Source organism: Micromys minutus (assembly GCF_963924665.1).
Source record: "Micromys minutus genome assembly, chromosome: 19".
In the NCBI taxonomy this organism is placed as follows: domain Eukaryota; kingdom Metazoa; phylum Chordata; class Mammalia; order Rodentia; family Muridae; genus Micromys; species Micromys minutus.
In genome coordinates, this window is record NC_137954.1 from 14,321,560 (window position 1) to 14,347,899 (window position 26,340).

At 47.4% G+C, this 26,340-nt stretch overlaps 1 protein-coding gene across 2 annotated transcripts in view; it reads left to right on the plus strand.

The window, feature by feature from the left end:
• Positions 1–26,340, plus strand: part of NRP2 (neuropilin 2) — a gene marked incomplete at its 3' end in the record, with an annotated part of 113,776 nt that overhangs the window by 65,703 nt on the left and 21,733 nt on the right. For both annotated transcript variants that reach the window (XM_080932923.1, XM_080932924.1), the window contains exons 11-15: positions 65–181; positions 3,042–3,182; positions 14,390–14,652; positions 16,359–16,455; positions 17,574–17,594. In XM_080932923.1, the coding sequence (XP_080789049.1) occupies positions 65–181; positions 3,042–3,182; positions 14,390–14,652; positions 16,359–16,455; positions 17,574–17,594 (639 nt within the window). The remainder of the gene's footprint in view (positions 1–64; positions 182–3,041; positions 3,183–14,389; positions 14,653–16,358; positions 16,456–17,573; positions 17,595–26,340) is intronic.

Sequence of the window (26,340 nt, forward strand, 5' to 3'; positions counted from 1 at the left end):
ATTGTCCCCTGCTGGGTGGCAGTGCAGCCGGCTACAGCAATTTTCTCTGTTCACCTTCTTGCAGACTCAAAGCCCACAGTGGAGACGCTGGGACCCACCGTGAAGAGTGAAGAGACTACCACCCCATACCCCATGGATGAGGATGCCACCGAGTGTGGGGAAAACTGCAGCGTTGAGGATGGTAAGAGTTGGGATGGTCATCATATTTCATCTTGGGTAGCTCAGGTACAGACCAGGCAGAAGGCCCAGGATCCGGCAAGAACTTGGGGTCCCTTGGTTTAGAAGTCCACACAAACTTACAGGGAGGTACAAATACTCAGAGGTCTGAGGCAGTGGCTAATAGAAACACTACAAGTAGTTTAGCCCTCCAGACACAAATCCAGTGTTTAGATGAGGGGCTGGGTCCTCATGATCATCATTTAATTAAACCATCCCCAGCCTTAGAATTAATAGCAATGTTAGCCTTTCCTGCTAGAAGGTTCCTCTGTGGTATAGTCATAGAAAAACCTGATGCCTTTGGGGGGGGGGGGAGAATGGACATTCATTGTCTTTGATATCCAAGGATCAATCAATTGCACCTCCCTGTGACTTGTTATAACCTCGATTTATGAAAGCATAGCAGGGAAGGTTGTACCAGACTACATCACATCTGCAGTGATCTCACAGGCAAAGGCAGGATGTGAGGATCCTCAGCCAGTCCTTCGGAACCCCAAGGGGTCCAAGTTTTTGGATCACCTTTTCACACGGAAAATCTGTTTCCCTCTCTTTTTTATCTTCTAAGCACATCCAAGTTAGGGAAAGTCTGTAACTGAAAGATACCAAGTATAAGGTCTGATTTCTTTGATCTTACTCTTCAGTTCCCCTTGTATTAAGACACTGCTAAGAAGCCATGACCTTTACCCCACCTGGCACCTTTGGCTGGACTTTTAAGTTTGACAGCCTCGATTTACAGTAAATTACTGATCATTGTTAAATGTTCATTAAAAAAGGGGGGGGGAAGATTGGCAAGGAGACTTGAGAAGGGGCACAAAGACATAGATAGCTGGTGAAACCCCGGAGACTGCTCACAGCCAGGAGGCAATGTGGGAAGCTGCCCGGATGGTTATGAACGGCTCCAAAAAAATAGCCACTAAGAACAATGGGGTGAAAGCCAAGCATTAATGCTGAAGTTCTGGGATGGAAAATGATAATTTAATGCACATGCTTTGGGGTGTGTGCTGTGGTATATTGTGTGGGTAGGGGGTACTATTGGTCAGGGTTAGTTGAATACAAAATCTTGACATTTTAATGAACTTGTTTTAGTTTCATAATGAGAAGTGGAGAATCTTCCAAGACGTGTCTGAGACAGAGAGCTGAAAATGAAGCATACAGGGAGTTAATGCATAGCTTTCAATTCCCAGAGTTAGCATGTCAGGAGGCTTAGGAATGGGGAGTCTATCTAAACGGCAATCCAAAGGAAAATTTAAGGGTTCTGCTGCAGAATTTCAGAAGTTTATTTTTAATATAATTTTACCGTTTACGGTGGTTTGTTTGATTTGAGGTTTCTTTCATGGTCCCTCCCTTCTTTTTCGTCAAAGGTCTTTTTTGTGGAATTTGGTTCCTGAGATACTGTATGTGTATAAACATTACAGGGGAATTATGGTATATTGAATTACTCTGTATTTTTGAATGGAAAAATAGACATGCAGAAACTGTGGAGAGAAGGGCACAGTGCGGGTTGAAGACTGACTTTCCCAAGCCACAGGTTGATGCTTCTGTGATGGCTTCCATGTGTTTCCTTCCCCTCCAGCTGACTTTGGCTAAGGGTGGGCAAACATTAAATGTTTCCCCGTGGGAAGGGGGCACAGAAGTAGGGTCTGCTGGCAGCTATGTCCTGCTGCTGAGATCAGCAGAACCCTTTCCTCTGACGCCAAGCTTCCTCCACCCCGTGGTGGGCAATTTGTTTCTACCCAGCTGATATTGCCTTTAGACATTTTAGCCAGACTTCTGAGTCTTCCCTGTAGATATTTCTCTCTGGGAGCTTGGGAAGGGAAGTGAGAACGCCAAGGACCCCACTTCCTCCCTGCTTCCAGCTTTGCCAAGGCTTTTCCTCTGTCCTTGGCAAGTGTCCAAGTTTGGCTTCCCATTTTCTCTTACCCCACCTCCTTACCACCCCCACTTAATTCTAAGATTAGTATTAACTCATACTTTTTTTTTTCTGGGCAGAACCCTAGTGAACCGCTTGGTTCCACTTTTGGGCTCAGATACGGTGAGCCACTATGTGGTCATATTTTAGAGATTTAAGGAGAACGTGTTCTTACCTCCTCTGCGATCCCAACCCAACCTTTAAGAGCTCTGAACAATGTGCTCTGAAGAAACTAGGATTACAGGCCCCAGCCACCAGGCCTAACATATAAAAACACCCATCAACACTGAGCTGGAGAACACATTCATTTTCACTCTTGATAAACCAGATTACCCACTTGGCAATGTCAAACTAAGCAGTCCTCTGAAATAAGGGTCATGTCCCAAAGAGGTGAAAGATCGCAAACAAGCCAGCCTTGTTTCCGAGGTCACCTTCCTGTGCATCAGCCAGAAGTTCCCTGGCATTCAGGTCTCTCTGGATACTAATGGGCTGCCCCATCACTTCTGAGAGCCAGGCTGGCAGGGGATGGAATGATCCTTTTAGGGAGCCAGCCTTCCACTGAGGCACTGGGGAGACATTCTTCTCTGGCATTTAGGGAACAGCAATTTTCACATTTGTCTGCTCTCCGAGGTAGAAAGAGGCTGATTAGAGTCTGAAGCCATTTGGTGGCCTCATTTATAATTGCTTACTATGGGAACCACTGACAGACTTAGCTTTCATGCCTGGGAAGGATGAGACCAAAGCCTGACCCGAAAGTCAGCCATCGCCAAGATGTCTGAAATGCATGAGCAAAGGGAAGACCTTCCTTCTCCGGCTCCTCCTCTGGTCTTGCCAGCCACTGAAATAACACCATGTGGCTGTTCTCTGGAACTGCTTCTTTTGCCTGCCTTTTAGTTACTTTTTCTTTCCCTTTTAGACAAGGATTTGCAACTTCCTTCAGGATTCAACTGCAACTTCGATTTTCCTGAAGAGCCCTGTGGTTGGATGTACGACCATGCCAAGTGGCTCCGGAGCACCTGGATCAGCAGTGCCAACCCCAATGACAGAACATTTCCAGGTAAGGCCATTGAGGCATCCTCCGAAAGATGGAAAATCAGCTTGCAAATGTTTGGGTCCCAAGTCCCTTGCAAGCTTCAGAACTTCCCACTGCAAGGCAATTGTCTGTCGGCTTTTTAATCACAAACCACCACACATATCAGCACACACACTGGCTGGTCAGTGGTTCCCATTAAGAATTTCAGCCCAGCTTGAAGTTGCTAGGAAGAAAGAGAAACCAGGTTAAAAGAGAGAGAAGAGCCATTGGGAGGGCCTTAAGAGATGGGAGGAGTCTATTAGGGTTCTGCTCCCCCAGCCACCACTGGACACTGCTGTCACATAGCCTCCTGTCAGCAACAAGGTAGGTATTGTTTCCAAAGCTGTTCAGTGGGAAAATGGCTGGCTTGGATTCTGACTCAGAGTTCTATGAGTACCAGCTCTCTGGGAGTCAATCAAGGCAAAGAACATGCTACCCTGTCCAAGGTACGGCACCACGGTTGTGATGCCGGTGGGTGTGTCTTACCAATGAGCCAGACACTTGGCCTGTAAAGGAGGCTCGCTGTCAGACCTCAGCATATCTTTATTCCTTGGGGCCAGATCTCGGAAGCCCATGCTGACCTGACCCGTAGCTAGGCACTGCGTTTAGCCCCTGCGAATAAAGAGAAAAGGAAAGGTGCTTCTACTGTGCCTGCTTTAACAATTACCTTCTGGAATTATTTAACAATAGACTTTCCAAGGATTGAAACAAAGTCTTAAACTTGCTTGACAAGGTGTGCCACATTCAATGGTAAAACAGTAGCCACAGACTCGGAGGTGGAGCTGAGACAGGCAGGGGGAGAGGTGTCTGAGAGAGTGTTTTCCCATTGTACAGGTACAAGGAACATACATCACCTCCAGAGCCAGGGACTCTGAAATAATTAGGAAATGTCAAGTTGGGGGTGTTTATTATTTCCCTTTTAAAATACAATTTTAATATAACTTTATGTGATTTCACTTTTAGTAATGATTATATTTATCTGGCTTGTGAAGTTCCAGAAAATTTAACAAATGACCCTCACAAGCCAGTACACACCGGTCTAAAACACTTTCGGTAGCTTTCAGTTGCTGTAAACCTCGTTCCTGGTCTTCAGATACCCATTAACAAGCCTCAGAGAGAAAGGGGGGTTAGTTCTAGAAATTTAGCAGACCAAATGTTGATAGAGTGTACTGGGAACCGGCTAGAAAATGGAAGGGGGTCTTGGCTTCCCTCTTACTGGCTTCTTCAGAGATACCCTCACCCCAAATGCTGATGGTGCCTCTTCTGGGCCCCAGGAGTTGGGAGTTTGGGGGGGGGCATAAGCTTTAGAAAAACACGTGGGAGCCACTTTCTGCCACAGCACACATTTGCTTTCCCAGAGGGTCACAGCATCTGCTCTGAAGAAAAACATTTTCATATTTCAAGTGTTTATCTCTTCAGCATTTGAGTGCTGGCTCAGAGAGATTTGTATCTGAGGCTCACTACAGCCTCGGGCACAGGAGAGAGCACTTAGCCCAGTCTCAGCTCCTGTCCCCTCTCAGTCTCTGCAATAATGCTTAATTAATATAATGAGCCTCCTGCACGTTGGGGGGAAAATTACTTATTTTTATAACCCAGCCTGGATTTTTCATTTCATTTCCTCTCCGTTGAGACTGGGTCCAATTAATTGGTGGTTTTCTTCCCCAGCCCCCATCTTTATCTGAATGTAAGAAAGGTGAATGGGGTATGTGTGTGTATGTGTTTACATTTCGTCTGCGTGAGAGATAGAGAAGGCTTGGGTTGGCTGAGGTACTTTAAATAAAGGGTTGTATATGTGAACTCTGTGGGCTGGGAGGATTTATAATCTCTTATCCAGGATCCTTTCTAATCCTCTGGCTTCCCCTCCCTATGCTTTTGAGAAGGTGTCCTCTGACAGTGTCTGAGGCTAGCCCTACTTAGACCATAAGGCCACTAGTGAGCTAGTGACAGTTCTGCCAGAGCTTCTTCTGCCTCCCTTCTGCCCTAGCCTGCTCTCCCTTACTTCCACCCTCACCTGCATGCCTGCTCCCTTGACCCTTGCTACTCGTTGGAAATGGTAGTCTTTGCCTTCATTTCAGCTGATTCATTATTACACTCTGCAGTTGGGGGAAGTAGAAGGGGGACACTTTTCAGAACAGGCTAGGGAAATGGTCAGAATTCCAACTTCTGTCTGAATAGATGGGGGCAGAAAGAAAATCAGGGCCATAAGGAATCACTGGGTTTAATGTTGTTCCTGTCTTAAAGATGCTGAGAAGGAAAACAATTATTTTCCTTTTCCAGAGGAATCACTGAAGTTTGGGAAAGGGGAACTAGCAACCTGACTCTGGGAAACATAGTCATATTATTCTCAGAACCCCTTAATCCTCGAATGATTAACCCCCCTCCTTCCCCCCCCCCCCCCCCCCCCCCCCCCCGTCTTCTCTGCTTTCCCACTGTCCTGCCTACAAAATACTGAATCATGTTGCAAGCAGAAGATAGACACCCTTTCTGTTTGGGGTGGTCCCTTGTTCTTAAAAAAACAAAAGAAACCGGGGCCCCAAGGGAAGCAGTTGGGAGAAAGGAAACAGCTGTTGCTGGACTCAGGGCTAGGAGGATGGTAATGGGCACAGAATGGCTGGCGCCTGGCCCCAAGTCACCCTACTTTGCTCTTCCACAAAGAGACCAAGACCCGTTGCTCTCTAGGAGGATGCATCATGCTTTGTCCCCTCAGTGAGCGTGCAAGCAGAAGTCATTACATTTTGGGAAGGAGGTACCTTGGTCAAACATGGAGGAGGAGGAGGTGAGGATGGAATTCAACACAAACACAGTTGATCACAAGTGTCCATGGAAACTACTTACATTGCTTAGATATTTTCTGATTGAGTTGTTTTCTCGTGTTTTTCCTTTCCTTTCCTTGCTCCCTTTTAAGTCAGCAATTAGTTCTGTTCCTTTGGCTAGTGGGAATGGTTGCTCCAGGCTCACAAGACACCCACTGGTTTCATTCCACTGTTTTTTTGTTTTTCAACATTGCCTTTCAAGCCTCTCAGTTTCTTTTTTTAGCTCTTGGTGGCTAAGCTGCCTAGAGTGTGTTCACACCACCCCCACCCTGACTGTGCTCCCCAACCAGTGACCCCTGGCGGTAGCAGAGGAGCCTGCCCCCACCCTCCCTGAGAAGCCACTTTGTCTTCTCTCTGAAGCTACAATGTCACAGGGTCATTGTTAAGAGAACAGGCATATTTAGGATTCTGAGAATGATCAGTCTTTAAGGAAGGACACAAGCTCTCCTGGAGTTGATTGGCCTCCAGTTTTCCAGTGTTGAGTGAGCCCCCCCCCCCCCAGCTGATGTGGCTCTTTCTAATATAATTTTAATGATTTAAAATTGTTCCAGCTAATGCCTCACTTCTTCTGCTGTGGCACTTTCTTATTTTGTGGATGCAGAAGCCACAGTGCCCATGCATGGAAACAGTGACACAGTAATGCATTAGACAGTACTGCTCTAGCACCGTTGGGCAGTCACAGAAGAAAAAGCCTCCAACCCTTGCCCCACATCTATAGCTTGGCTTAGTGAGGACCATGAAGCAGGGACTTAGGGAGGCAGATTTGCCTGAACCCGTTCTGCAAGAGGAGTTGCTACTCTGATTTTCCATCTATGCCAGTCTACCTCCCTCGGCAACTATGGGATATTAACGAGGGACAGCGCGTTAAGGACTACTGTGGGGTCCCTCAGAAATCGTATGCTAACTGAATAGTAATAATAATAGTACCGAGACTTGTTATTGTTATGGCCATTATTGTTGTAAAGAATGAGATAAGGCCTGGACCTGGTGGTGCTAGCGTATAATCTCAGCTACTTGAGAGACTGAGGCAGGGTGATTGGACATGTAAAGACCTGCCTGAGCTACAGAGTGAGTTCAGGACCAGCCTGGGCAACTTATCAAGACTGCCTCAAAAGGAAAAGGGAAGGAGAGCTGAGTTGGAACCAGTGGCAGACTGCTTACCAGCATCTGGGGGTATCTAGAGTACCTACGTCCAATCTGTAGCACCACTGGGGGTGGGGTGGAGGAGGAGGTGTGGGAGGACAGAGAGAAGGAAGATGAGGAGGAGATAAGGCCAGAGATAAATAGGGTTCTGCCCAGTCAGCCTCCTGATTGAGATCCAAGTGTGGTCTGGAACATGTGCTTTCACTCTGGAATGTGTGTGCCCTTTTATATACTGATTGACCGTGTGAAGTGTGATTACAGTGCTCCCCCAATTTGGTGACTAGAAGCCACGAAAGCATCTAAAGAGAACAGGCAACGTCCACTTGGACTAGGACAGCATTGTGAAGGAAGCTCACAGGAGCCTCAGAGGACAGCTCAGTGGGAATAAGCCACGAATATAAGCACCGAGGTTTTATCCGTTGGCCATCCCTTCCATGTAGGGAGAATACCCTGTTAACTTTCTCCTGGGGTTGTTTTGCTTCAGACTTAGTTATGCAGCAGACTGGGAGACCAGAACCCCGATGGATTGCTTTTTGACTGTAAGCTAGCAGTGACTCATTAAAATCCGCCTTCTGTGCTCAAAAGATCAGGTGACAGATTTTGGCTCAGACACTGTTAAATCAGGTTCTCGGCTTCCCTGAGGCCACCACCCTTTAACCCAGGTCGGCCTGTTGTGGTGTTCCCCCAATCATAACATGATGTGCATTGCTGTTCCATTACTGTAAACCTAATGCTGTTATGAGTCGGAAGGTAAGTAGCTGCTATGCAGGATGTCTGATACGAGACCCCAGTGAAAGGGTCATGTGACCCTCTGGAGGGGTTGAGACCCAAAGGTTGAGAACCTCGGCCTCAGATTGAACCACCTTGGGGAGAAGGTGCCTATGGTCTGGCTAGGGCACAGCCCTTAGGAAAACAAAGCCAGAAAAAAACTGGGGCTAGGGACCATGATAAATAATTGAAGGGCAGGAAAAGCTGAGCTAGAAGCAAGCAATAATCAAGGGATAATTTCAACTAGAACAGGAAAGGGGTGGGGGTTGGGGGAGCTCTTGTAAGACAGGAGGAAAACAGCCCCGTTTGTGGAAAAGATGAAAACGCTGAAGCTGTTATCCCCTCTTCTTGAACACCATGAGAGATTGGGGGTGACAATGAGGGGGAAAATTGAGAACAAACTGTCTAGATGGCAGAGCTTTCTGTGCAAGCTGACACATCACGTCGAGAAAATTACCTCCGGGGAGCTAGCTGCCTGCAAGGGCTGGCCAGGCCGAATCCTTAAATGCCTGCTCTATCATACACCTTGAAAACATCCTGCTGAGTTCATCCAAAGTCAACGTTCCCCTTAACTGGTTGTTAATTTGAGGACCTTAGTGGAGATAGACTGACCTTGGGAGGCCGGCGGAGTGGCTGACTCATGTTTTAAGTATGACCTATACTAAGAGGCTCCACATCTCCTGCTGCAGTAAATATTCTTTCAGATGGTTGTTCTAGTAGGAGGGCAAGACGCTAGCCAGGAGATGCGTGTGAGGGACAGATGGTGTGTTTGGCTTTGCAATAGCCAGGAGGATCAAGCTGGTGATTTATTTTAGGGTTGGGTAAAGGGGAGTAGACACAATTGAATCCGTTGCTATTGGACCGACCTCAGTCACGTGCTTAAGCTTCGCTCAAGCAGCTGAAGCCAGATGGGACTGTAAATCACCAGGTGAAGTATCAAGAGGCCCTTGAAGGGACAGCATCAGGTGAAGCGCCTGAGCGACCCTCTCCTCTGCACTTCCTGTCTGCCCTTCTGAACTTGAGTTGTTCATTCCTGTGTGATTGTTTGCTCTGTGTCATTGGCAACGGCAGACATTCCGAGTCAAGGACACAGCAAAAGGCCTCCTAAATATGTCAGGTCCAGGAGGACAAGGGATTTTGTATCTTAGGGACATTATTTCTTCGTTCTCTCGCAGTAGCTGAGTGGACTTCCTTTCCATTGTCTTTTTGTTGGAAGCTCTCCACTGCCCGTATCCTAGTTATCAGCCACAGAAGAAGGCAACTTCCAGCCGACAGGGCTGGCTCGTAGCTGGCTGGTTGTCAAATTAGTGCAACATATTGCAGTCCGAAGGGTTCCTTCCTCAGGACCAAAAAAATTCACAAAGCAACTCTTTCCCCCTGCCCTCCCATGCACTTCTTTCTATCAGTAACCCACAGCCACTGTGTACTTGACCTTTCTTAGTATCTAGTGGTAGCAGGCCATAAGCTGGGACATTCCAGAACATTCTCACTTTCAGAATACATTCAGGCTCAGTGTCTTGACTGAAAGTCAGGACTCTCCAGAGCTGAAGCACTCCATAAACAATGACCAAGAAAACAAGCCCCCCCTCTCTCCCCCTCCCCTCCCCCTCTCTGCCCCCTCCCCCTCCCTCTCTCACCCTCTCTCTCTGTGCCTGTCCGTCTATCTCTGTCTCTTTCTCTCTCCCTCCCTTTCTTTTCCTCCCTCCCTCTCTCTTTCTTCTTTTTCTCTCTTCTTCTCTCTCTCCCTGTCTCTCTCCCTTCCTCTCTTCTTCCCCCCCCCTTTCTGTCTCTCCCTGTTCAGTTTGTCTTTGTGTGCACTACATTGCACAATCTCTGATGTCAGTTCTTTGTATCTTGTCTGAGGAAGTGTCTGCTTGGTCACTGTAGTGGACCTCAGACTGGCCCGGAAACTTCCATTCTTTTTTCCGGCATCTTCCTCCCATCTCCCTGTAGGGGTTCACTACAGGTAGGTTTGCAGACTTATTATATTACTTTAGTCCTGGGGTCGTCAGGCTTGTGAGGCAGACTCTTTACACACTCAACCATCTCCTGGGACTTCTTCATTTCTTATGAATAGAAATGCTTCTAAGTCATAGAACAGACATGAGCTGTGCTCCGTCAGAGATAGATGGAGAAGCACGTCCATGTGACAGCAGGAAGGTGACGTTCTCCACAGCTGGGGTTGTGGCCTGGAGTCCACGTTGCCAGTGTGGACTGCGGAGCCTCTTTTTGAAAGGAAGGGTGGATGGCATGGGGTCGGAAAGTTTCCACATACTTCCTCTGGCCAGTGCCAGTAGTCACGTGGAGTCCCACTCACAATCCAAGACACTGTTACACTGTCACTTCGTATTTCATCCTCTGTAGGTTGGCACAGACCTGTAAGGAGGGGCACATGATGGATGGCCGGGAGCTGGCTGGTTCCTGGGGTTGAGACCAGTCTAGAAAAGCATCTTATTTCAAAGAATGTCAATGCCCTCCCCAGGATGAATCCCACACTGGCTTCCCAGGTTTATGGTGGTCTTCAGTCCATACGGAAGGCAGTGTGTGGGATGGCATCAGTAGCTTTGGCTGAGCTCTTGCTCTATCCCTGTTCCCATGCAAAGTGCTCTACAGGGCTTAGTCTTACAACCTCATGCAGTCATACCACTAGTATACCCACTGTCCAGATGAAAAGACTGAGGCTTTAGAGTCTCCAGCCAGGATTCCACCACAGGTGAAATGGAGCCATCAAGTTTACTCGGTCTCATCCGGGTCCAGAGCTGACTTCCATCACTCCGTAGCACCGGTCCTGGGAATATGACATCATATCTCTGAGCTTCGGGTGGGGGTGTATCTCTAATCCCAGCACTGGAGAGCTTCGAACAGGAAGATCATGAGTTCAAGGACAGCCTGAGCTACTTAGGATAGGAGGACCCTGGAAAGAGGGTGGAGAGGGAGAGGAAGGGAGGGAGGGAGGAAGGGAGGGAGGGAGGGAGGGAGGGAGGGAGGGAAGCAGGAAAGATGATATTACTGGTTGCTCAGGGGTGGGAACGAATCATGAGTAAAGGTAAAGCTATGGTGTTTAGCATCTGTTCAGTTCCATCATCCTCGTCCTCTGCTGTTTGGGTTCCCTTCCTTGCGCATTCCCGGTCCAAGTCTTCCCTTCCTGGTGTTCCTGGTTCTAATCAGGCCTCTGTCGGTGACAGGCAGGGTGTTTTGCAGCTCAGCATCCCTCTGACTGATGTCTCTGCCGATTCCTTAAATTTACATATTGTCTTTCTTCCCTGGAGTTCATAGCACTTAACAGACAAGTGGGGCACGAATGATTTAACGAAGTGAAATCCAGAGGCCTGCTTGTCTGGAGACTCTGCAAACCCGTGGATTAGCTCAGATGTCAGCGCTGAATTATGATCCTTCAGCTGCGTGCGCTTAGCACGCCACCAGCATTAACTCGATTCCTGCCAGGGTCCTGTAAATCATGCGTAGTGATTATCAGCCTACTGTGAGAACAGGGAGGGGAGAAGAAAGGAGAAAGGCGCAGGCCCTGGAGACTCTGGACCAGCTGACTGGGGAACCTTTGGCCTGGTTGAATTCTAATGACGGGGTGGGTAGGATAGACCCAGAGAAAAATCCTTGCGCCCAGCTATCCCATACCCCATACACATTTGTCGTTCCCCGGTTCTAACTGTTCTGCTGTGATTCCTTTGCTTAAGAATGCAAATTCACACAAGTGACAGAATTTCCGCCAAGCAATTCTCAGGCAGCAAGTGGGTCTTGTTTGTGAAACTGTGAAGGGAGAAAGCTGAATAAAACCTCTCATCTGCTTTCCTTTATAGCTAGGGTAGAAAGGGTAAGGGCGTGGACGGCATGGAGCACAGAGGACCGGCGACTCTCTCGGGTGTCTCAGTCAGTCTACTGGGAACCTCCACAGATGACCCTCGTATTAGGCTACCTCATCTTTAGAAGGGGCCTGCTGGCTCAGGAAGAGTCGGTGGCAGAGGGATTGTGTGAACTGAAGGCTTGGCAGAGGCTAGCAGATTCTCTCTCCTCATTACATATCGTTCTTTCTCATCTGCGTGTTTGCCATTCATTCATTCATTTATTCATTCATGGAATAAGATTTCTCTGGGTAATGCGACATGCACGGACTAAGGAGAAGAGAAAGATGCGGTGCTAAACCTTCTGTGTGCAAGACAGGAGATAGGGGATTGGAAGATGGCTCACAGGTAGAGGAGCTTGCCACCAAACCTGATCTGGAACCCAGAAAGAAACAAAAAAAAAAAAAAAAAACAGTTCCTGCAAGTATTCCCTTGACTTCCTGGTGTGCACTGTGGCATGCTCATGTGCACAAGTACGTGCACACATGTGAGCATACACACACATATTAAATAAATTATATATAATATATATATATATATATATATATATATATATATATATATATATATATACATATAACCTGAGATATAGGAAAGACACATGACCTGGTTAAGAGTGACAGGTACTCACCATGAAAAGTCTAAACCCATTCTAAAGGTAAGATTGGGTGGACTGAACAAATGCGAGAATAGTTAGGAAAGTGGGGGTGACTATTGTAGGTGCCAGAATGGTTAGAAGAGTTGTCAGAAGAGTCTGAATAAGTGCAGAAGAGGGAGGACGAGAGGCTTCACGCACAGTGAGGCTGAGGCAGTAGGCTCGGGGTTGGAAGGGAAGCAGGTTTGCCTCGGACAGAGAGGGATTGCAAGAATTTGGGGCAAGACGCTAGCTGAAGAGTTTACTGTAGGAAGGTATGGGATCCCTCAGATAAGCCTGGGCTCTACCTAGCTCTGAACCAGCCTTTTCGCCTTGGACAAGTCTCTTTCACCTTTCTTGGTTTCTCCATCATGTGCAGAGGAAAATTAGGAAGTCTTAGCTCACAGGCATACAGAGGATGAGGTGACATATTGCATACCAGTATGCTTTGTAACCTGAAAGGCATTATGCAAATCTGAGCTGTAATTATGATCATTAATAGCGGTAGCAGGAAGGCCTGATGTGCAAACAGAGGGCTGGAAGATCACTGAGTGTCTGGTGACGTTATCAGCATCTCCTCCTCACCAGACCTCATCATTAAAGCTCTGCTCTGGAGGCAGTCTCCCCTTCCTTATCTCTGCCTTGAACAGGCCCGCCGGTGGAGGCTCTGTCATAGGCTTAGTTCTCACCAAACAAGATAATGCCAAGAGGTCTGACAGCAATGAATCAGAGATCCTCATCCCTGAGAGGGTCCTGACCCAGGCTTCTGGAACACTAGGCTGTCCTTCTCCAGCAAACCCAAGGTATCCACTATTCCCACTGACTGGAAAACCTCTGTGCTTGTGGCTTAGACTAACATAGCATCAAATTAACAAAACCTGAAGCGTCTGGCCTTCTCACATTCTAAGTTGGTTATATAAAGTCCCACTTGCAGAGTTTAGCAGACCACGGCCCATGCTTCAGGGCCCAAGGTCATGGGAATTCCTCCTCCTCCTTCTCTGAGCATTTGGTCTCTGCACACAAACTGGAGTTCCCCATCTCCAGACCTGTGTCTTGAGGCATTGGTGCTGCCAACCATAACAAGAGCTCAGCCTTCTGCATAAGTGTAGGATGGATGTAAACCCAGTCTGCCAAGAAGGCCATCTTTGAAGCCTTTGGACAGTGAGCTCTTAATTTCCCAGAACACGTATATTTTCTGTGAAAGACACAGCCTTTGTTAGTGATAATGGCCATACCTTTTCAACCATTGGTGCTGTGTGTGTGTGGCTGACTGAGAAAGGCCAAGCCCAGGAACAAAGTGGGATGGCCAGCTACCCCCATCCCTGATCTGCTTGGAGTTGACTTGAGTGTCTTCATGGTAGCTACTGAGGCTTAGGTATCACCTAGCAATGCTGGGAGAGGCAGAAGGTTTTTAATGTCTTCCATTTGGACAGTGTCCGACCAGACAATACCCGGCCAGGCACACTCCAACCCAGCAGCCACCTCACCCTATAAACTGTTCCCCCGGAATTCAGTTCATTGGCCCTTCGGGCAAGCCAGCAATGAGTAAGACATGGGTCAGGCCTTTTCACTCTAGGCAGAAGAGACAAGTCTGTACACAGCCAGGATTTGAAATTGACCACCCCAAAAGGTGTCTACGAAAGACATGACACGCAAGGGATCTGAAGTGGGGCCGGTGTAACTTAGGGATTGAAGAAAGGGCTTCAAGAGGACAGAGCATTTGAATCAAGAGTCCAAAAGGGGCCTCAGAAAAGAGCCCAGCATGGTAGCACACACCTGTAGTCCTAGCACTCAAGAGGCAGCAGCCAGAAGGTTGTAAGTTCAAGGCCAGCCTGATCTACATAGCAAGACCCAACATGTTTCAAAACAATGAAAACACCCCCAACTCCTGTCTCTCTTTCTGATGGAGAGACCACAGCTATGAAGTGGTATATTTCCCAAGCATTTACCACCTGCATTTGGATGGTCTCCCCCCAGATGACAAGAACTTCTTGAAACTACAGAGTGATGGCCGACGAGAGGGTCAGTATGGGCGGCTCATCAGCCCACCGGTGCACCTGCCTCGGAGTCCTGTGTGCATGGAGTTCCAGTACCAAGCCATGGGCGGCCACGGGGTGGCTCTGCAGGTGGTTCGGGAAGCCAGCCAGGAAAGCAAACTCCTTTGGGTCATCCGTGAGGACCAGGGCAGCGAATGGAAGCACGGCCGCATCATCCTGCCCAGCTACGACATGGAGTATCAGGTGAGTCAAGGGAAGAAAACAGGGTGTACAAGAGGCGAGGGGATCACTGTGATCCATTCCAATATTTCAAAGAGCCTTGCCCATTCATCTTTAAGGGACGTTGTTAAGCTCCACTGTTTTCATTGTGTTTCTTTAGTTGCCATGGCAACTAAATGACACTCTTATTTGTTATTCAGAATGTGCCTATCTCTACACCCAGACTTGGTTCTTTGTTCCTCCTATTGCCTTTTATATTGCTGAAATCTTCTCCAACAAATGTTTCTTCTCTCCATTTTATTTTAGATTGCTATCAGGTAGGCTGACAAAGGGACCCAGAAGCCAGGGAAATAAACACAAATAGCTCCTCTACACCCAAGGCAGTGGAAAGCTCAGAATGAAGGAGGCTGTGACCGTAACCTCCCAGACCTGCTCCAGAGAGCATGGATCCAGAAAGGGACATAGATGGACAGGCATCCATCTGTGGTCAGCAGACCCGAGAGCCCCAAACAAGTGGCTTCCCTCTCAGCTTCTATTATCTCTGTCCCTCGGAGCAAGAGCCTGAGGCACAGATGCTGGGCTCACACATCTGTATGCACATCTTGGGTAGGAGTAGACACACTGTGGACGAGGTGACTGAGAACCAGCCAAAGCATTAACCTGCTCCTCCCCAGACAAAGAGCAGCAACAGATGGCTAGTGAAGCAGCCAACTGCCTTTTCAGCTTGCCAGAGGACATGTGCTCGTTTGCAGACAGAACCTGCGGAGGGCGAGAATGAGGAGTGATTAAAGACCACAGAGCTGAGGGGCTTCCTTGTGCAAGCTGTAGCCACTCACTTCTGACTCACAAGGCGTGCAGAGACCCCCGCTCCCCAACCTGACTCCCCCACCTATTAAACTTACAGCATCAGGAAGAACCTGTTGAGGTTCTTTTGTCTTGGTTTTTGTCTTTGTTTGAGTTCCTCCAGGCGGGGCTGTTATCTTACTAGATTTTGTTACAGTCTCATCTGTGTGCCCATCACATAGTAGATGCTCAGCAAATCGTTGATAGAAGAGTAAATTCTCCCCCCCCCCCCCCCGCTGTTGTATTAACACATCTGGAAGTCAGGGTGGAAGGAGAGGTCGTGCAGAAGGCAATCCACACCTAAAGGCTGGTTTCTTTCCCTACCATCACCTGCTCATGTCCACTGAGTTTTCAAATCTCTGGGCTGAGCAGTTGAAGGATTTACGAGAAAGGAACCTCTGAAAGAGCTCGGGAAATTTCAGCAGCCTCCCCCTCAAGGATGTGATCCTTTTGTAATCAGTTTATTCTTATTACTGGACAACAATGGCCATCAACTTGTTATATTTTTTATCCTCTCAAATATGTAATTAATTTGAACTAACTCTTTTTAAATTAAGATCTCAAGAGATGTAGCCATGTGATCCACAGATGTGTGCCAGGCACAACCACACACACACACACACACACACACACAAACACACATACACATACACACATACACACAGACACACACATACACACACAGACACACACACAACCACAAATACACACAGAGACACACACAAACACAGACACACACACACAACCACACATACACACACATACACACATACACACACACACACACACACACACACACACACGTGCGGCTGTCAAGAGAAAATTGGAAGTCTTTGCACCAGATAAAGCAAGAAGATTAATCGTGGCTCTTGTCCTTCTGGCTCTAGATCGTGTTCGAGGGAGTGATAGGGAAGGGGCGATCCGGAGAGATTTCCATCGACGACATTCGGATAAGCACCGATGTGCCACTGGAGAACTGCATGGGTACGTGACTTCCTTCGTGACTTCCTTCATGACTTCCTCCCTCTTCGTGCGTGTTTCACATAGAACATTAGGGGCTGGATATGCAAAAGGAAGCAACCACTGTCCTAACATTTCCCAGTAGGTCTGCCTTGCCTGTTTGTGCGAGAGAAGTGTGGGCTTGGTGGAGCCTTGGGCTGCGGGTGGAAGAGCTCTGATAGGAGGTGAAGGTTTATACATCCATCTCCCAATCAGAAATAGATGTGCATTAAGTCTGTGAAAATACGGGGTGCCAAGACCCCATCATCAGACTCCAATTTTTAAGCAAAGAAAATGCCAGAGGATAAGAGGGGCTGCCAGTCAGAATTACATGCTGGAAAGGTTTGATGGATCTAATGGGAGCCCTGGGTGGTGGGCAAAAATGGTACACGTGCTGTAGAAGAATGATAACACAATTACCCACACCATTTTTTCACGTGAATGAACTGCAGGGAAAATTAGGCCATAAGAAATCAAATGGTACATTTCGTTTTCAAGCCCAAGAGTCTAGAGTTGTAGGATTAGGCATAGCATATACCAGAGGACCAGCATATGAAGGACACCCCTCACTATCTCTTCGGTCAGAAGTGCTAAGAGCTAGCCCTCCTGAAATGCACACATTTCTGCCCAAGGCTTCATCCTGAAGCAGGCGTTACCCTGAGGATTTCCCATGGAACTTTCCCCAAACAGAAAAGGAATCCTGAAAAGGCAGAGCTGCTATAGTAGGTTACCAAGTGCTTTTCTTGGACCTTGGGTGTCTGTGCCTAGTGATGTCAGAAGCAACATGAGCTTCCCCAGCCCCCTAGGCAATTCTCAGGACTTGGGCATCTAAAACTAATCCCAGGTCTGAGAAAGTAATCAGTGGTAAGTGGCTGATTACAGTATGTTGGGTACCTGTTACTCTATAAAGGACTTTTTGTTCCAAAGCAACTTGAGCATCTTCTCTAGTCACTCTAGCCCCATGATGATGGTAGGCACAGTCTAGAAAACATGCAAGAGGTGGGCTGTATTCTGTAGTATTTTGCCATGACCTAACAGAATCAATTGTACCATATTCATTCCTTCTCTTTAGCTAATTTTTTTTCTGTTTTTTTTTCTTTCAGAACCCATCTCAGCTTTTGCAGGTGAGGATTTTAAAGGTAAAAAGAAAGTTTGTTCTACATGACATTTTCTCTTTCCATGTGATATGAATTTGCTGGTGGTGGTGGGGAGGAGTAACTCCCAATTTAACAAAGCTTGCAGGAGAAAACAAGCGCTTCACTTTCTCACCACTAGGTGGCGGCAGCGACACCCATAGATTCCCGGGATTGAGATCCTCTCATTTAATTAAAGTTTAGAAACCTATAATAGAGACAAATAGGTTACAGATAAACCTTTGAGCCGTGCATTGTCCACTCGGGAGCAATGAGGTTGAAAACGCAGGAGTGGTGAGAAAGGAGAGGCTGTGGGAAGATTAACCCTCAGTGGGGTGTAGTACCAGGCATTCTAAGTGAAGATATTGGCGAGGACTGTGATCTTAACCAGAGGAAGGGTGCCGAATTCAGAAGGAGGTACATTCTCTGACCAGAGTCAGAGCTGAATTTCAAGGCTAGGAGCCAAAAGGGGACACTTTCTCCTTAAGAAAGTAAATGGAGGACAAAGCAAACAAGTGGGAAATTGGGGTGCTTGCCTTATCCGAGAAAAGAAGCAAGGGCCTCCCTCCTGGAGCAAAGGTTACATGTGTGCTTTTCAAATGCATCGGGTTTACACTCACCCTCCACAGTCAGTCTGGCTACTGATGCTGCCCAACTTCTAATACTGAACTCTCAGGGGATGCTCCAAGTGCTAAGTGCTCCCCGCAGCCAGCCAACTGCAGCGTTCACAGACCCTCACCCTGGGCTTAGCCCTGAGGGACTGTGAGAAGACTGTTGTACTATTTGTGCAGCCTAGGCTGGACCTAGGTGACAGCACTTTGGAAGTAAGCTCCCCGTTTAGTATATCCCATATCTCCACATTTTACCTCCGCTCACATTAATCTGTCCAGCTCCTCGCTAGAAAGAGATGGGTCCTCGGCTTGACACCTAGATAGGCTCCCCAAATCCAAGTCCTCTTGCCCAATCTGCCATTCAGCCCTTGCTCTAAGTCAGTCAACATGGGGGAAGTGGTAGAACAGAGGGCTGGTGTATGTCTGGTTCTTATCCTCTCTGCTGCTTCTCCGCCACATTTGGAAATATTGTGTATCCGTGTGCACATCTTGCTGCTCGTGAAGAGCCCCCCAAGGAAAGCTAGGGTGCAAACTCAACAGCTTGGACTGCAGCTGGCTTCTAACCTTTGGATGCAGCATACTTTTTCTGCCGGGGAAGAGAAGGTTGTTCCCGACTTTCTGTGGGTTGTTGAGCCTCAAAGCTCCCTGAAAGGCCAGTTCAAATCTGGCCAGTAACTGCTATAAAAGCTGTGCACGTACTGTGTCTGGTCGTGACTGACAAGAACGGCGGCTGAGGGCTGCACTTCTCTAAGAGAATAAACAAACCAAGCACACGCTCTCTCCTCGAAGTCTTGCGCTGCACGAGGCTACACACCCAGGCCTGTTCGCCTGTAAAAATATATATAAATAAAGTCTCATGTGAGTGGAAAGTGTGCACTTAGGCTAAATAAACACTGGGCTCAGTGGCTTGAAGGTAAGACCCCCCCCCCCAGTATGCCCTCGATGCTTTGGGGCTGTGCAGACAGGGCTCCAGTTTAATCATTGACTCACTGATACAGACATGGCAAGGAGGAAACCAAGTCTTAGTGGGCAGAGACTTGGCTCAAGAACATAGAAGCCAAGAGCACAGTGGGAGTTAGAAGTTTCAACCACATCGACATGTTCTGTGGTGCTCCTGGGTACTAGCCAGGTGAACCTGGAGCCCGGCATGAGGACATTCTCTCATGCCTCTGTCTTTACTCAGACAAATGGTCTCCACTTGGGAGACATGACTTTTGCTCTCTTCCTGGGTAGGACAGTGGGAGTCTCTTGCTCAAGACATAAAATCTCAAAGCAGAGAATCAGAGTCAAATCAGATTTGGGCAGGCAAGGTACCGAGAGTTGATGTGGGAGCACGGCTTACAACCGCCTTTGCATTGCTTCTGTGCCTTTAGAATTGGGGTTGATTCTCTTTTTATTATACACTAGTCATGCGGCAAAGGCAATTCTGTTCATTGCAGGAGACTAGTGTGTTTTTGGTGGATCTTTAAGGGAACGCAAAAGTGGCCTTCAGACCTGGGCTGATGCGTGCTTTCCATCTGTCTTAGTTTGAAGCATCTTTCATTTTCCGCCTTAAGCTGGCTTCCATCTCTGTCTCTTTTTTTCAAATGGCATCTCGCTTTCTGCTTTGTTGTGTGCATGTAGCGTTGTGTGCGTGTAGAGTGTGTACCTGGAGGTGACTTAGTGTGGGAGAGAAACTACAGAGGAAGAGGAGGCAGAGAAAGTGAAAACACGGTCTCGTCCTGCCTGGCGTTCTTTTAAAAGGATCTTTCTGTCGTTGATGAGTCATGCTTTAGACAATGCTACTTGGGTGCGCTCGCTCGCTCGCTTGCTTGCTCGGAGAAGCTGTGGGTATAAACATGGTGTCGTCATGTACCTTTGTTCTTAAGGCTTGAGCTTTAACAAATGAAAACCCGCATATAAAGGGAAGGGGGAACAGACTGAAAAGCAGTATAATTAAGGTGATGAATTGTTCCCTCTTGCTTGGTGCTTTTTTTTCTTCTTCAGAAAAAAAGCAGCAAGCAAGAAGCCAGTAAAATGTATAATGCCCACAATCAGAATCCTGTGTCCCTTGACCAGGTGGATATTCTCAGTAGCTTGTGGTGGAGACCAGTTACTGTTGCTCCTGCAGGAGGCTCTGTGTTTTGAATGCAGTAGGAACAGACCACCTGCTGGAAATCATGGAGACCTAGGCAGGGTTGCACTATGAAGGTGTTCCTAAGATATGGTCCCCTGAACCACCTTCTTACTAAGGGCCCTAAAAGGAGCATCCGTGTATTCTGATACTGTTCTCCATCTTTTGGCTTCCACTGTGTGGCTTCCTGCTTTCCCCCATCCCCCCCCCCAATTTTCATCCTGATACAACCAGGAGAAATGATCATCACAGGCTGTCCCGTGGATATCCTTAGGTGGATATGTGGATAAGGCTGGGAATTGATGTGAGGGAGACACACGTAGGGTAAAGCTGAGGCCAGGCTGGCACCTGACTCCATGCCTCAGATTTTGAGTTAATTTATTGGGATCCTACAGCCTATCTGCCATTTACTACATATCTCTTTTTTCCACCACCATAACCTGCCTTCCACTCCAAAACTTTGCCTGCCAATAAGACACCCCAACCCTGGGTACAGGACTGGACAGCCCCCATCATTTTATTCTACAGTGTTGTCTCTTCGGAGGGATTCTGAGGAAGCAGAGAAAAGTCCACGTGCATGAGTCTCAGATGAAATCAGAAAAGCACACTAAAACCCAAAGCCACCAGGGCTCCAGATATGCAGGCTGCAGTGGTGTGAGACTCCTCCTCATTGCCCCACCCCCGTCTCCAGCAGCCTAATTGAGGCAAGGTGTTGCAGAGCAGAGGTCAGGGAGAGATGTGTGAAACCACCTCACGCTGCTTGACTACCTTCTCTGCCCACAGGACACAGTTTGTGAAGTTTGCTTGCACACTCAGCCTCTTCCTGCACAGAAGCAGGGCACATCTCCACTAAGTGCCCCTAAGCGACTGCCAGGACAGTCTGTCAAAGGGGGCAGTGAAAGGTGTTTCTCTCCAGCAATGCAGCCTGGCAAGCTTTCGTTTTAAGATGTAGCCTAAGTTCCAGAGGATGAGAAGTGTCTGCCTCAGCCAGTAAGGGGTTGACTGTAGAGTCATTTTAGGTAGGCAAAGGGGGAAGACAGAATGGGGAGTCCCCAAGGTTTCTGCAGGCTCCCTGAAAAACCTCTAATGAATCTACCTCTGCAATTGCTCGTCCAGCAAATGGAAGGACCTTTTCTCCGGGCTACTTTGAACTTTAGCATCCCCTTAAAGAGCACAGGAGGCTGGTCACATTCTTCCACCAGCTTCCATAAACTTTTCTAGTGGATTCAAGCTTTGCTTGTGTTTGTGTAATTCCTCAGATGGAACAAACATTTCACCTCAACTGTCCCTTCTGATGTGTTCATTCTCAGCCGGCATGTGAAGGACCCTATGCCTGCAGCATAAAACAGCTTTTAGGTACAGAGAGAGACCAACCCTTGGTGCCTTTCAGAACATTCCTTTGGGATGCTTCTCCAGGTCCCAGTGACATTTCATGAGCATTGCTGTGAGAGACGCTTGCTTTTTCCCCCTCATGGTGAATCTGCATCATGCCAACTTTCTGACAGGTTCAGACAGAGTAGGAGGCAGAAAGGGAGAGACAGCCGCTTCCGGTTCCTGCCTTGCTTGGTTAGAGCAAAATCTGCAAAGTTGTACTATGAAAGACTAGATAATAATATCCCAGGCTATGGAGTACACACAGCCTTTCTGGCACACACAAAGGCAGCCCCAAGTAGTGCGTAAACAAATGGTCATGTTCAAATAAAACTTTATTTATAAAAATGGATAATGGGCTGCAGTTAGCTGAGGATTTTGTATGCCTGGTTTCAGGTTTGGCTCAGTCACTCAGCAGCAGTAAGCGATTCTTCAGAGAGCCTGGGAGATTTCCCTCTGTGTTATTTTGCCTTCTTCCTTAGTTTTCAAACGGTTCGTCTTCCTAGTCTTCCTAGTTCCTCACATGCTCCATTTAAGACTCATGGAAAATAAGGACAATTCACGTAAAGCCCATGAACTAAGAGCTGACACTCTGAAAACATCTGCCATTGTCACTGTTCTCAAAGCCACCTTTCCTAATTATTCAGTAAGTCAGTGACACTCTTTATAGATATAAACAGGCAAGGAAGGCTCACTACATATCAGGTGATTTCTTTTCATTTTTCCCATGTGTGACTTCTCAGAATTTCTTTCTCAAATCCCAAATTCTTAGCCTTCACATTTCTCTTCTCCTGGGAGTTCAGAACTTTTGCAGATGGGAGGCTTTTCAACCTTGCAAATGCACTTGGAGTTATTGACTATTTAAGTATCTGTTTCTCATTATCTCAGACAATGAGAAAACTTTGTGGAGAATTGGGGGAGGGGTAGAAATTAATAAAAAATGGTTGAGGAATTAAAAACATTTTTTTTCCAACTGAAAAGGAAAAAAAAAGAGATTTGTGAGCGAGTGCATAAAACCAGTCAAGGGGAAAGTTGGGGCAGGCATTGCAGCTCTGGACAAGGTTGATGGCTCATCTACAATGTTTGCTCACAGGCTGGTGTAGCCAGTCCAGGATTCCTTAATTATGACAATAGAGGCTGGTCACATCATAGGAAACATGGGGTGGATAAGACCAAACCCCAGCTCCTCATGCCCAGGCAACTTCTTCAATTTTCTCACAGGCACTGTGAGTGAGAAACACTTCCCTCTGAGAGCTGTCCCGTGAAGTCTAGTGGAAAATCAGCCTTTCCCAGGGAGTCTGAACATTGGTCGAAAAGTCACTCCTATGCCATGCTATCTATCTATGTCTGTCTGTCTGTCTGTCTATCCGTCTATCCATCTGTCTACTCATCCATCCATCTGGCATTTATTGGGTTTCCTCCCATTACTGGATAGATGTTTTGAGCACAGATTTAACCCTGCTTGATTTATTACCTTCCTTTTCCTGTAACTTGCAAACCACAGCCTAATGCGCACATAACCCTTCAAGGCTGTGGCAGAGCCAGATTCCAAGTCTCTAGCTGGACAATGTTCTGAAAACCTTCTGGTGCCTGCAAGCTCTTTCTAAACTCCTAACTCCCTTCTGTTGGGAACATAAGGAAGGCACTGCTGCTCACAGCCTCTCTTTCTAAGTCCCTCGGGTTATAAGCACAAATTTATATAGTATGTTTTCTTATTTTTCCAAACGCATGTCCAAGGAAAATGTTTTAAGAGGTCAAGACAAAGAATCTCTTGTCATTCAAATTATCACATAGTGTACCTGCTGATAATTTCAGACAACAGGGCTCTGGTGGGAAAGAAGTCCTTTATTTTTCCTTATTTGCTTCACATTCTGCTTACTGTCGCCTCCCAGTTACCCCTTCCACAATCTTTCCCCCATCCCCTCTCTCCTCTTCTAATCATGTGGGGGCTCCCCTGAGTGTTCCCCCACCCTGGCACATCAAGTTTCTCTTCCACTGAGGCCAGACAAGGCAGGCCAGCTAAAAAGGACATTCCCCCACAGGCAGGCAACATCTTTTGGGACAGCCCCTGCTCCAATTTGGGACGCAGGAACTCCAAGCTGCACATCTGCTGCATATGTGCACGGAGGCGTAGGTCCAGCCTGTGTATATGTCCTTTGGTAAGGAGGAGTCTTTCACGTGTAGTGGGATGTCTTCCAGGCACAGCTCTAAGGTGGAGAGATGACCGCTCAGATATCTGATGCTGCTATCTGATCCCACTTCATGATTTAGCCTCTTACAGAAGGAAGAAGCATCTTCCCACTGTGCCCCCGAGCTGTCTCCCATCAGAAACACTTCCTCCCTCCCCCAGCTCTAGCACTTTGAACAGAAAGCATTTATCCTGAGGCCAGGTGGTGGCAGGAGGAACAGAAGCGGCTGTAACAAGTTCCTACCTTTGTGGTCAGGCACTTCAGTGAGGGCTCAGTTGCCTAATTTGCCACCTGCCTTTTCTCTGTCAAGTGAGCTGCAACCTCCTTAGAGGATGGCCCCCATAATGCTGCAAACCAGAATCAGAAGCTTAGCCAAAGGGGCACTTGACAAGAGAAGAAAGATGGCTCTGGTGAACTCTAGGCACTTAGACATCTTTGTGAGCTCACAGGAACATCCAGGAGCAGGGTGGTTGCCAAGCGGCAGACACTCCTGGTGACCTGAATCAGGACTCCCGGCATCAGCTGACTGTGCCTTGCAACCTGATCGCTTCAAGGAACCATTTTCAGTACTTTGTTTTCTTTAATACAAAATTCTTAATTTTAGTACCAATGGGGGGAGGGGAGAGAAATGATGGAATTAATAGATGGAAATCAGAGCTGCATGTGGTGGCTCCTACCTTGGGAGACTGGGGCAAGGGGATTGTTTAAAGCTAGCTGCATAGTAAATTACAGGCTAGCCTCTGCTAAAAAGTGAAAACCTGTGTCAAGATAACCAACAGACAAAAGAAGGTGAAAACACGTTAGGGGAAAGGAAGCATCATGCAGTCACGTGGGAGAGGATATGGCAGTAGAAACAGCCTTTAGGAGTCCTAGGATAACGGGGTCCTTTTCACCCTAAAGATACAGATGTGGTTATCAAGTTGTGTGCTTAGGCAACTCATCTTGGCCAAAGCTCCTCCAACATTGTGGGACTTCTGGTGGCCCACAAGGCACCCAGGAAACTTCACCCTGACGGAAGGGGAATCACCAAACTGAAGGAAGCACTAAGTCAGAACTAGCAAGATGGACCAGCGTCCTTGGTTTTTCCAAGAAAAATCCTCGTGTTTTCCTCTCGCTCGTGAAGAGGTCTGACGTACCACTCACTCTCTGGGGATCAAGAACACTGAGGACTGGGGGGCGTAGCTTCATCTCAACACTTGATTCATAAGGCTATCACAGGGCACCTTAAAGCATGAAGGTGGAGCTGAGTCTCGCTTCCTCTGCTACAGGAGCTCTAATTCTGGTGGGGGTGGGGGTGGGGAGGGAAGAAAAGTGCCAAGGCCCAGCCTGCGTGGTGAGCAGAGGTGGGTCCACAAAATAGATGCTGTGATTCGGCAGCTCTTCGGTCCCTCTCCCGGCACACACCCTGTGAGCAAAGGAAGTGCAGCTTGGGAAGCATTTCTCATAGGTTAAGCATACACCGTTTTTTTTTCAGAAGTAAAGATCATGTCTGCCTTTAGCAAGCTCAAAAACGCCTTAGTTCCTTTCTGGGCCAGAATCTCGTCTGATGTAAATCTTTGGGAGAATCAAGTTGTAGCACTATTTTGCATGGAGTGGGAGACAAGCCAGTCTTTTCCCCCCAGTTACCCTGAGCATACCGCTACTACAGTGTCTCCATGGCAACCAGAGGCTGGCCAGTAAACTCAGATGCCTCCTAAATCTCCCCACCCCCAGCTTCTCCCTGCTCTTTTCCACGGTTAAGAAGGAGCCTCGCTAGGTCCCTCCCCCTCACTCTCCTTTATTGCTTTGTGCTCATATTTTTTTTATTTTCTTTTTATTTTGCAACTCCTTATCCAATCTGCTTTTAAAATCCTCCATCCAATTAAAAAAATGAAGACGAGTTAGTCATTGCTTGACAGTAGTAATTGACCTGTTCAGACAAGACCAAGCTGATTTCAATGGGCACAGAAACCTTGGCAAACCAAAGTGGAATTTACCTTCAAGTCTAGCCAGCCTAATTAATATATTGTTGAGAACTCTGGCCAGCCACACCAAATATGGCTTTTCCACCTTCTTGTAAAATTCACCAATCTGAATATCATCAAATACTGCAGCATCAGTGTGTGTGTGTGTGTGTGTGTGTGTGTGTGTGTGTGAGAGAGAGAGAGAGAGAGAGAGAGAGAGAGAGAGAGAGAGGAGAAATGAGAGAGAGGAGAGAGAAAAATATAATGTTTTTGCACAGGGTAAAGTAATTCTGGTTAAATAGTAAAGGAAGCTTTGGAAGGGTAGGACTCTTGGTTGAAACGTATTTAATACCAGGTGAGCAGCAATTGTCGATTGAACCTTTCTGAGCCGGTTTCCTCACCTGTAGAATGGGTTAAAGTACCTGATGCATAGAGAGACCAGAGGAAAGATTGCAGATTATAAAAGGCCTGGTATATATATGAAGGCCGAGTACCGCCTGAGTCCCCAGA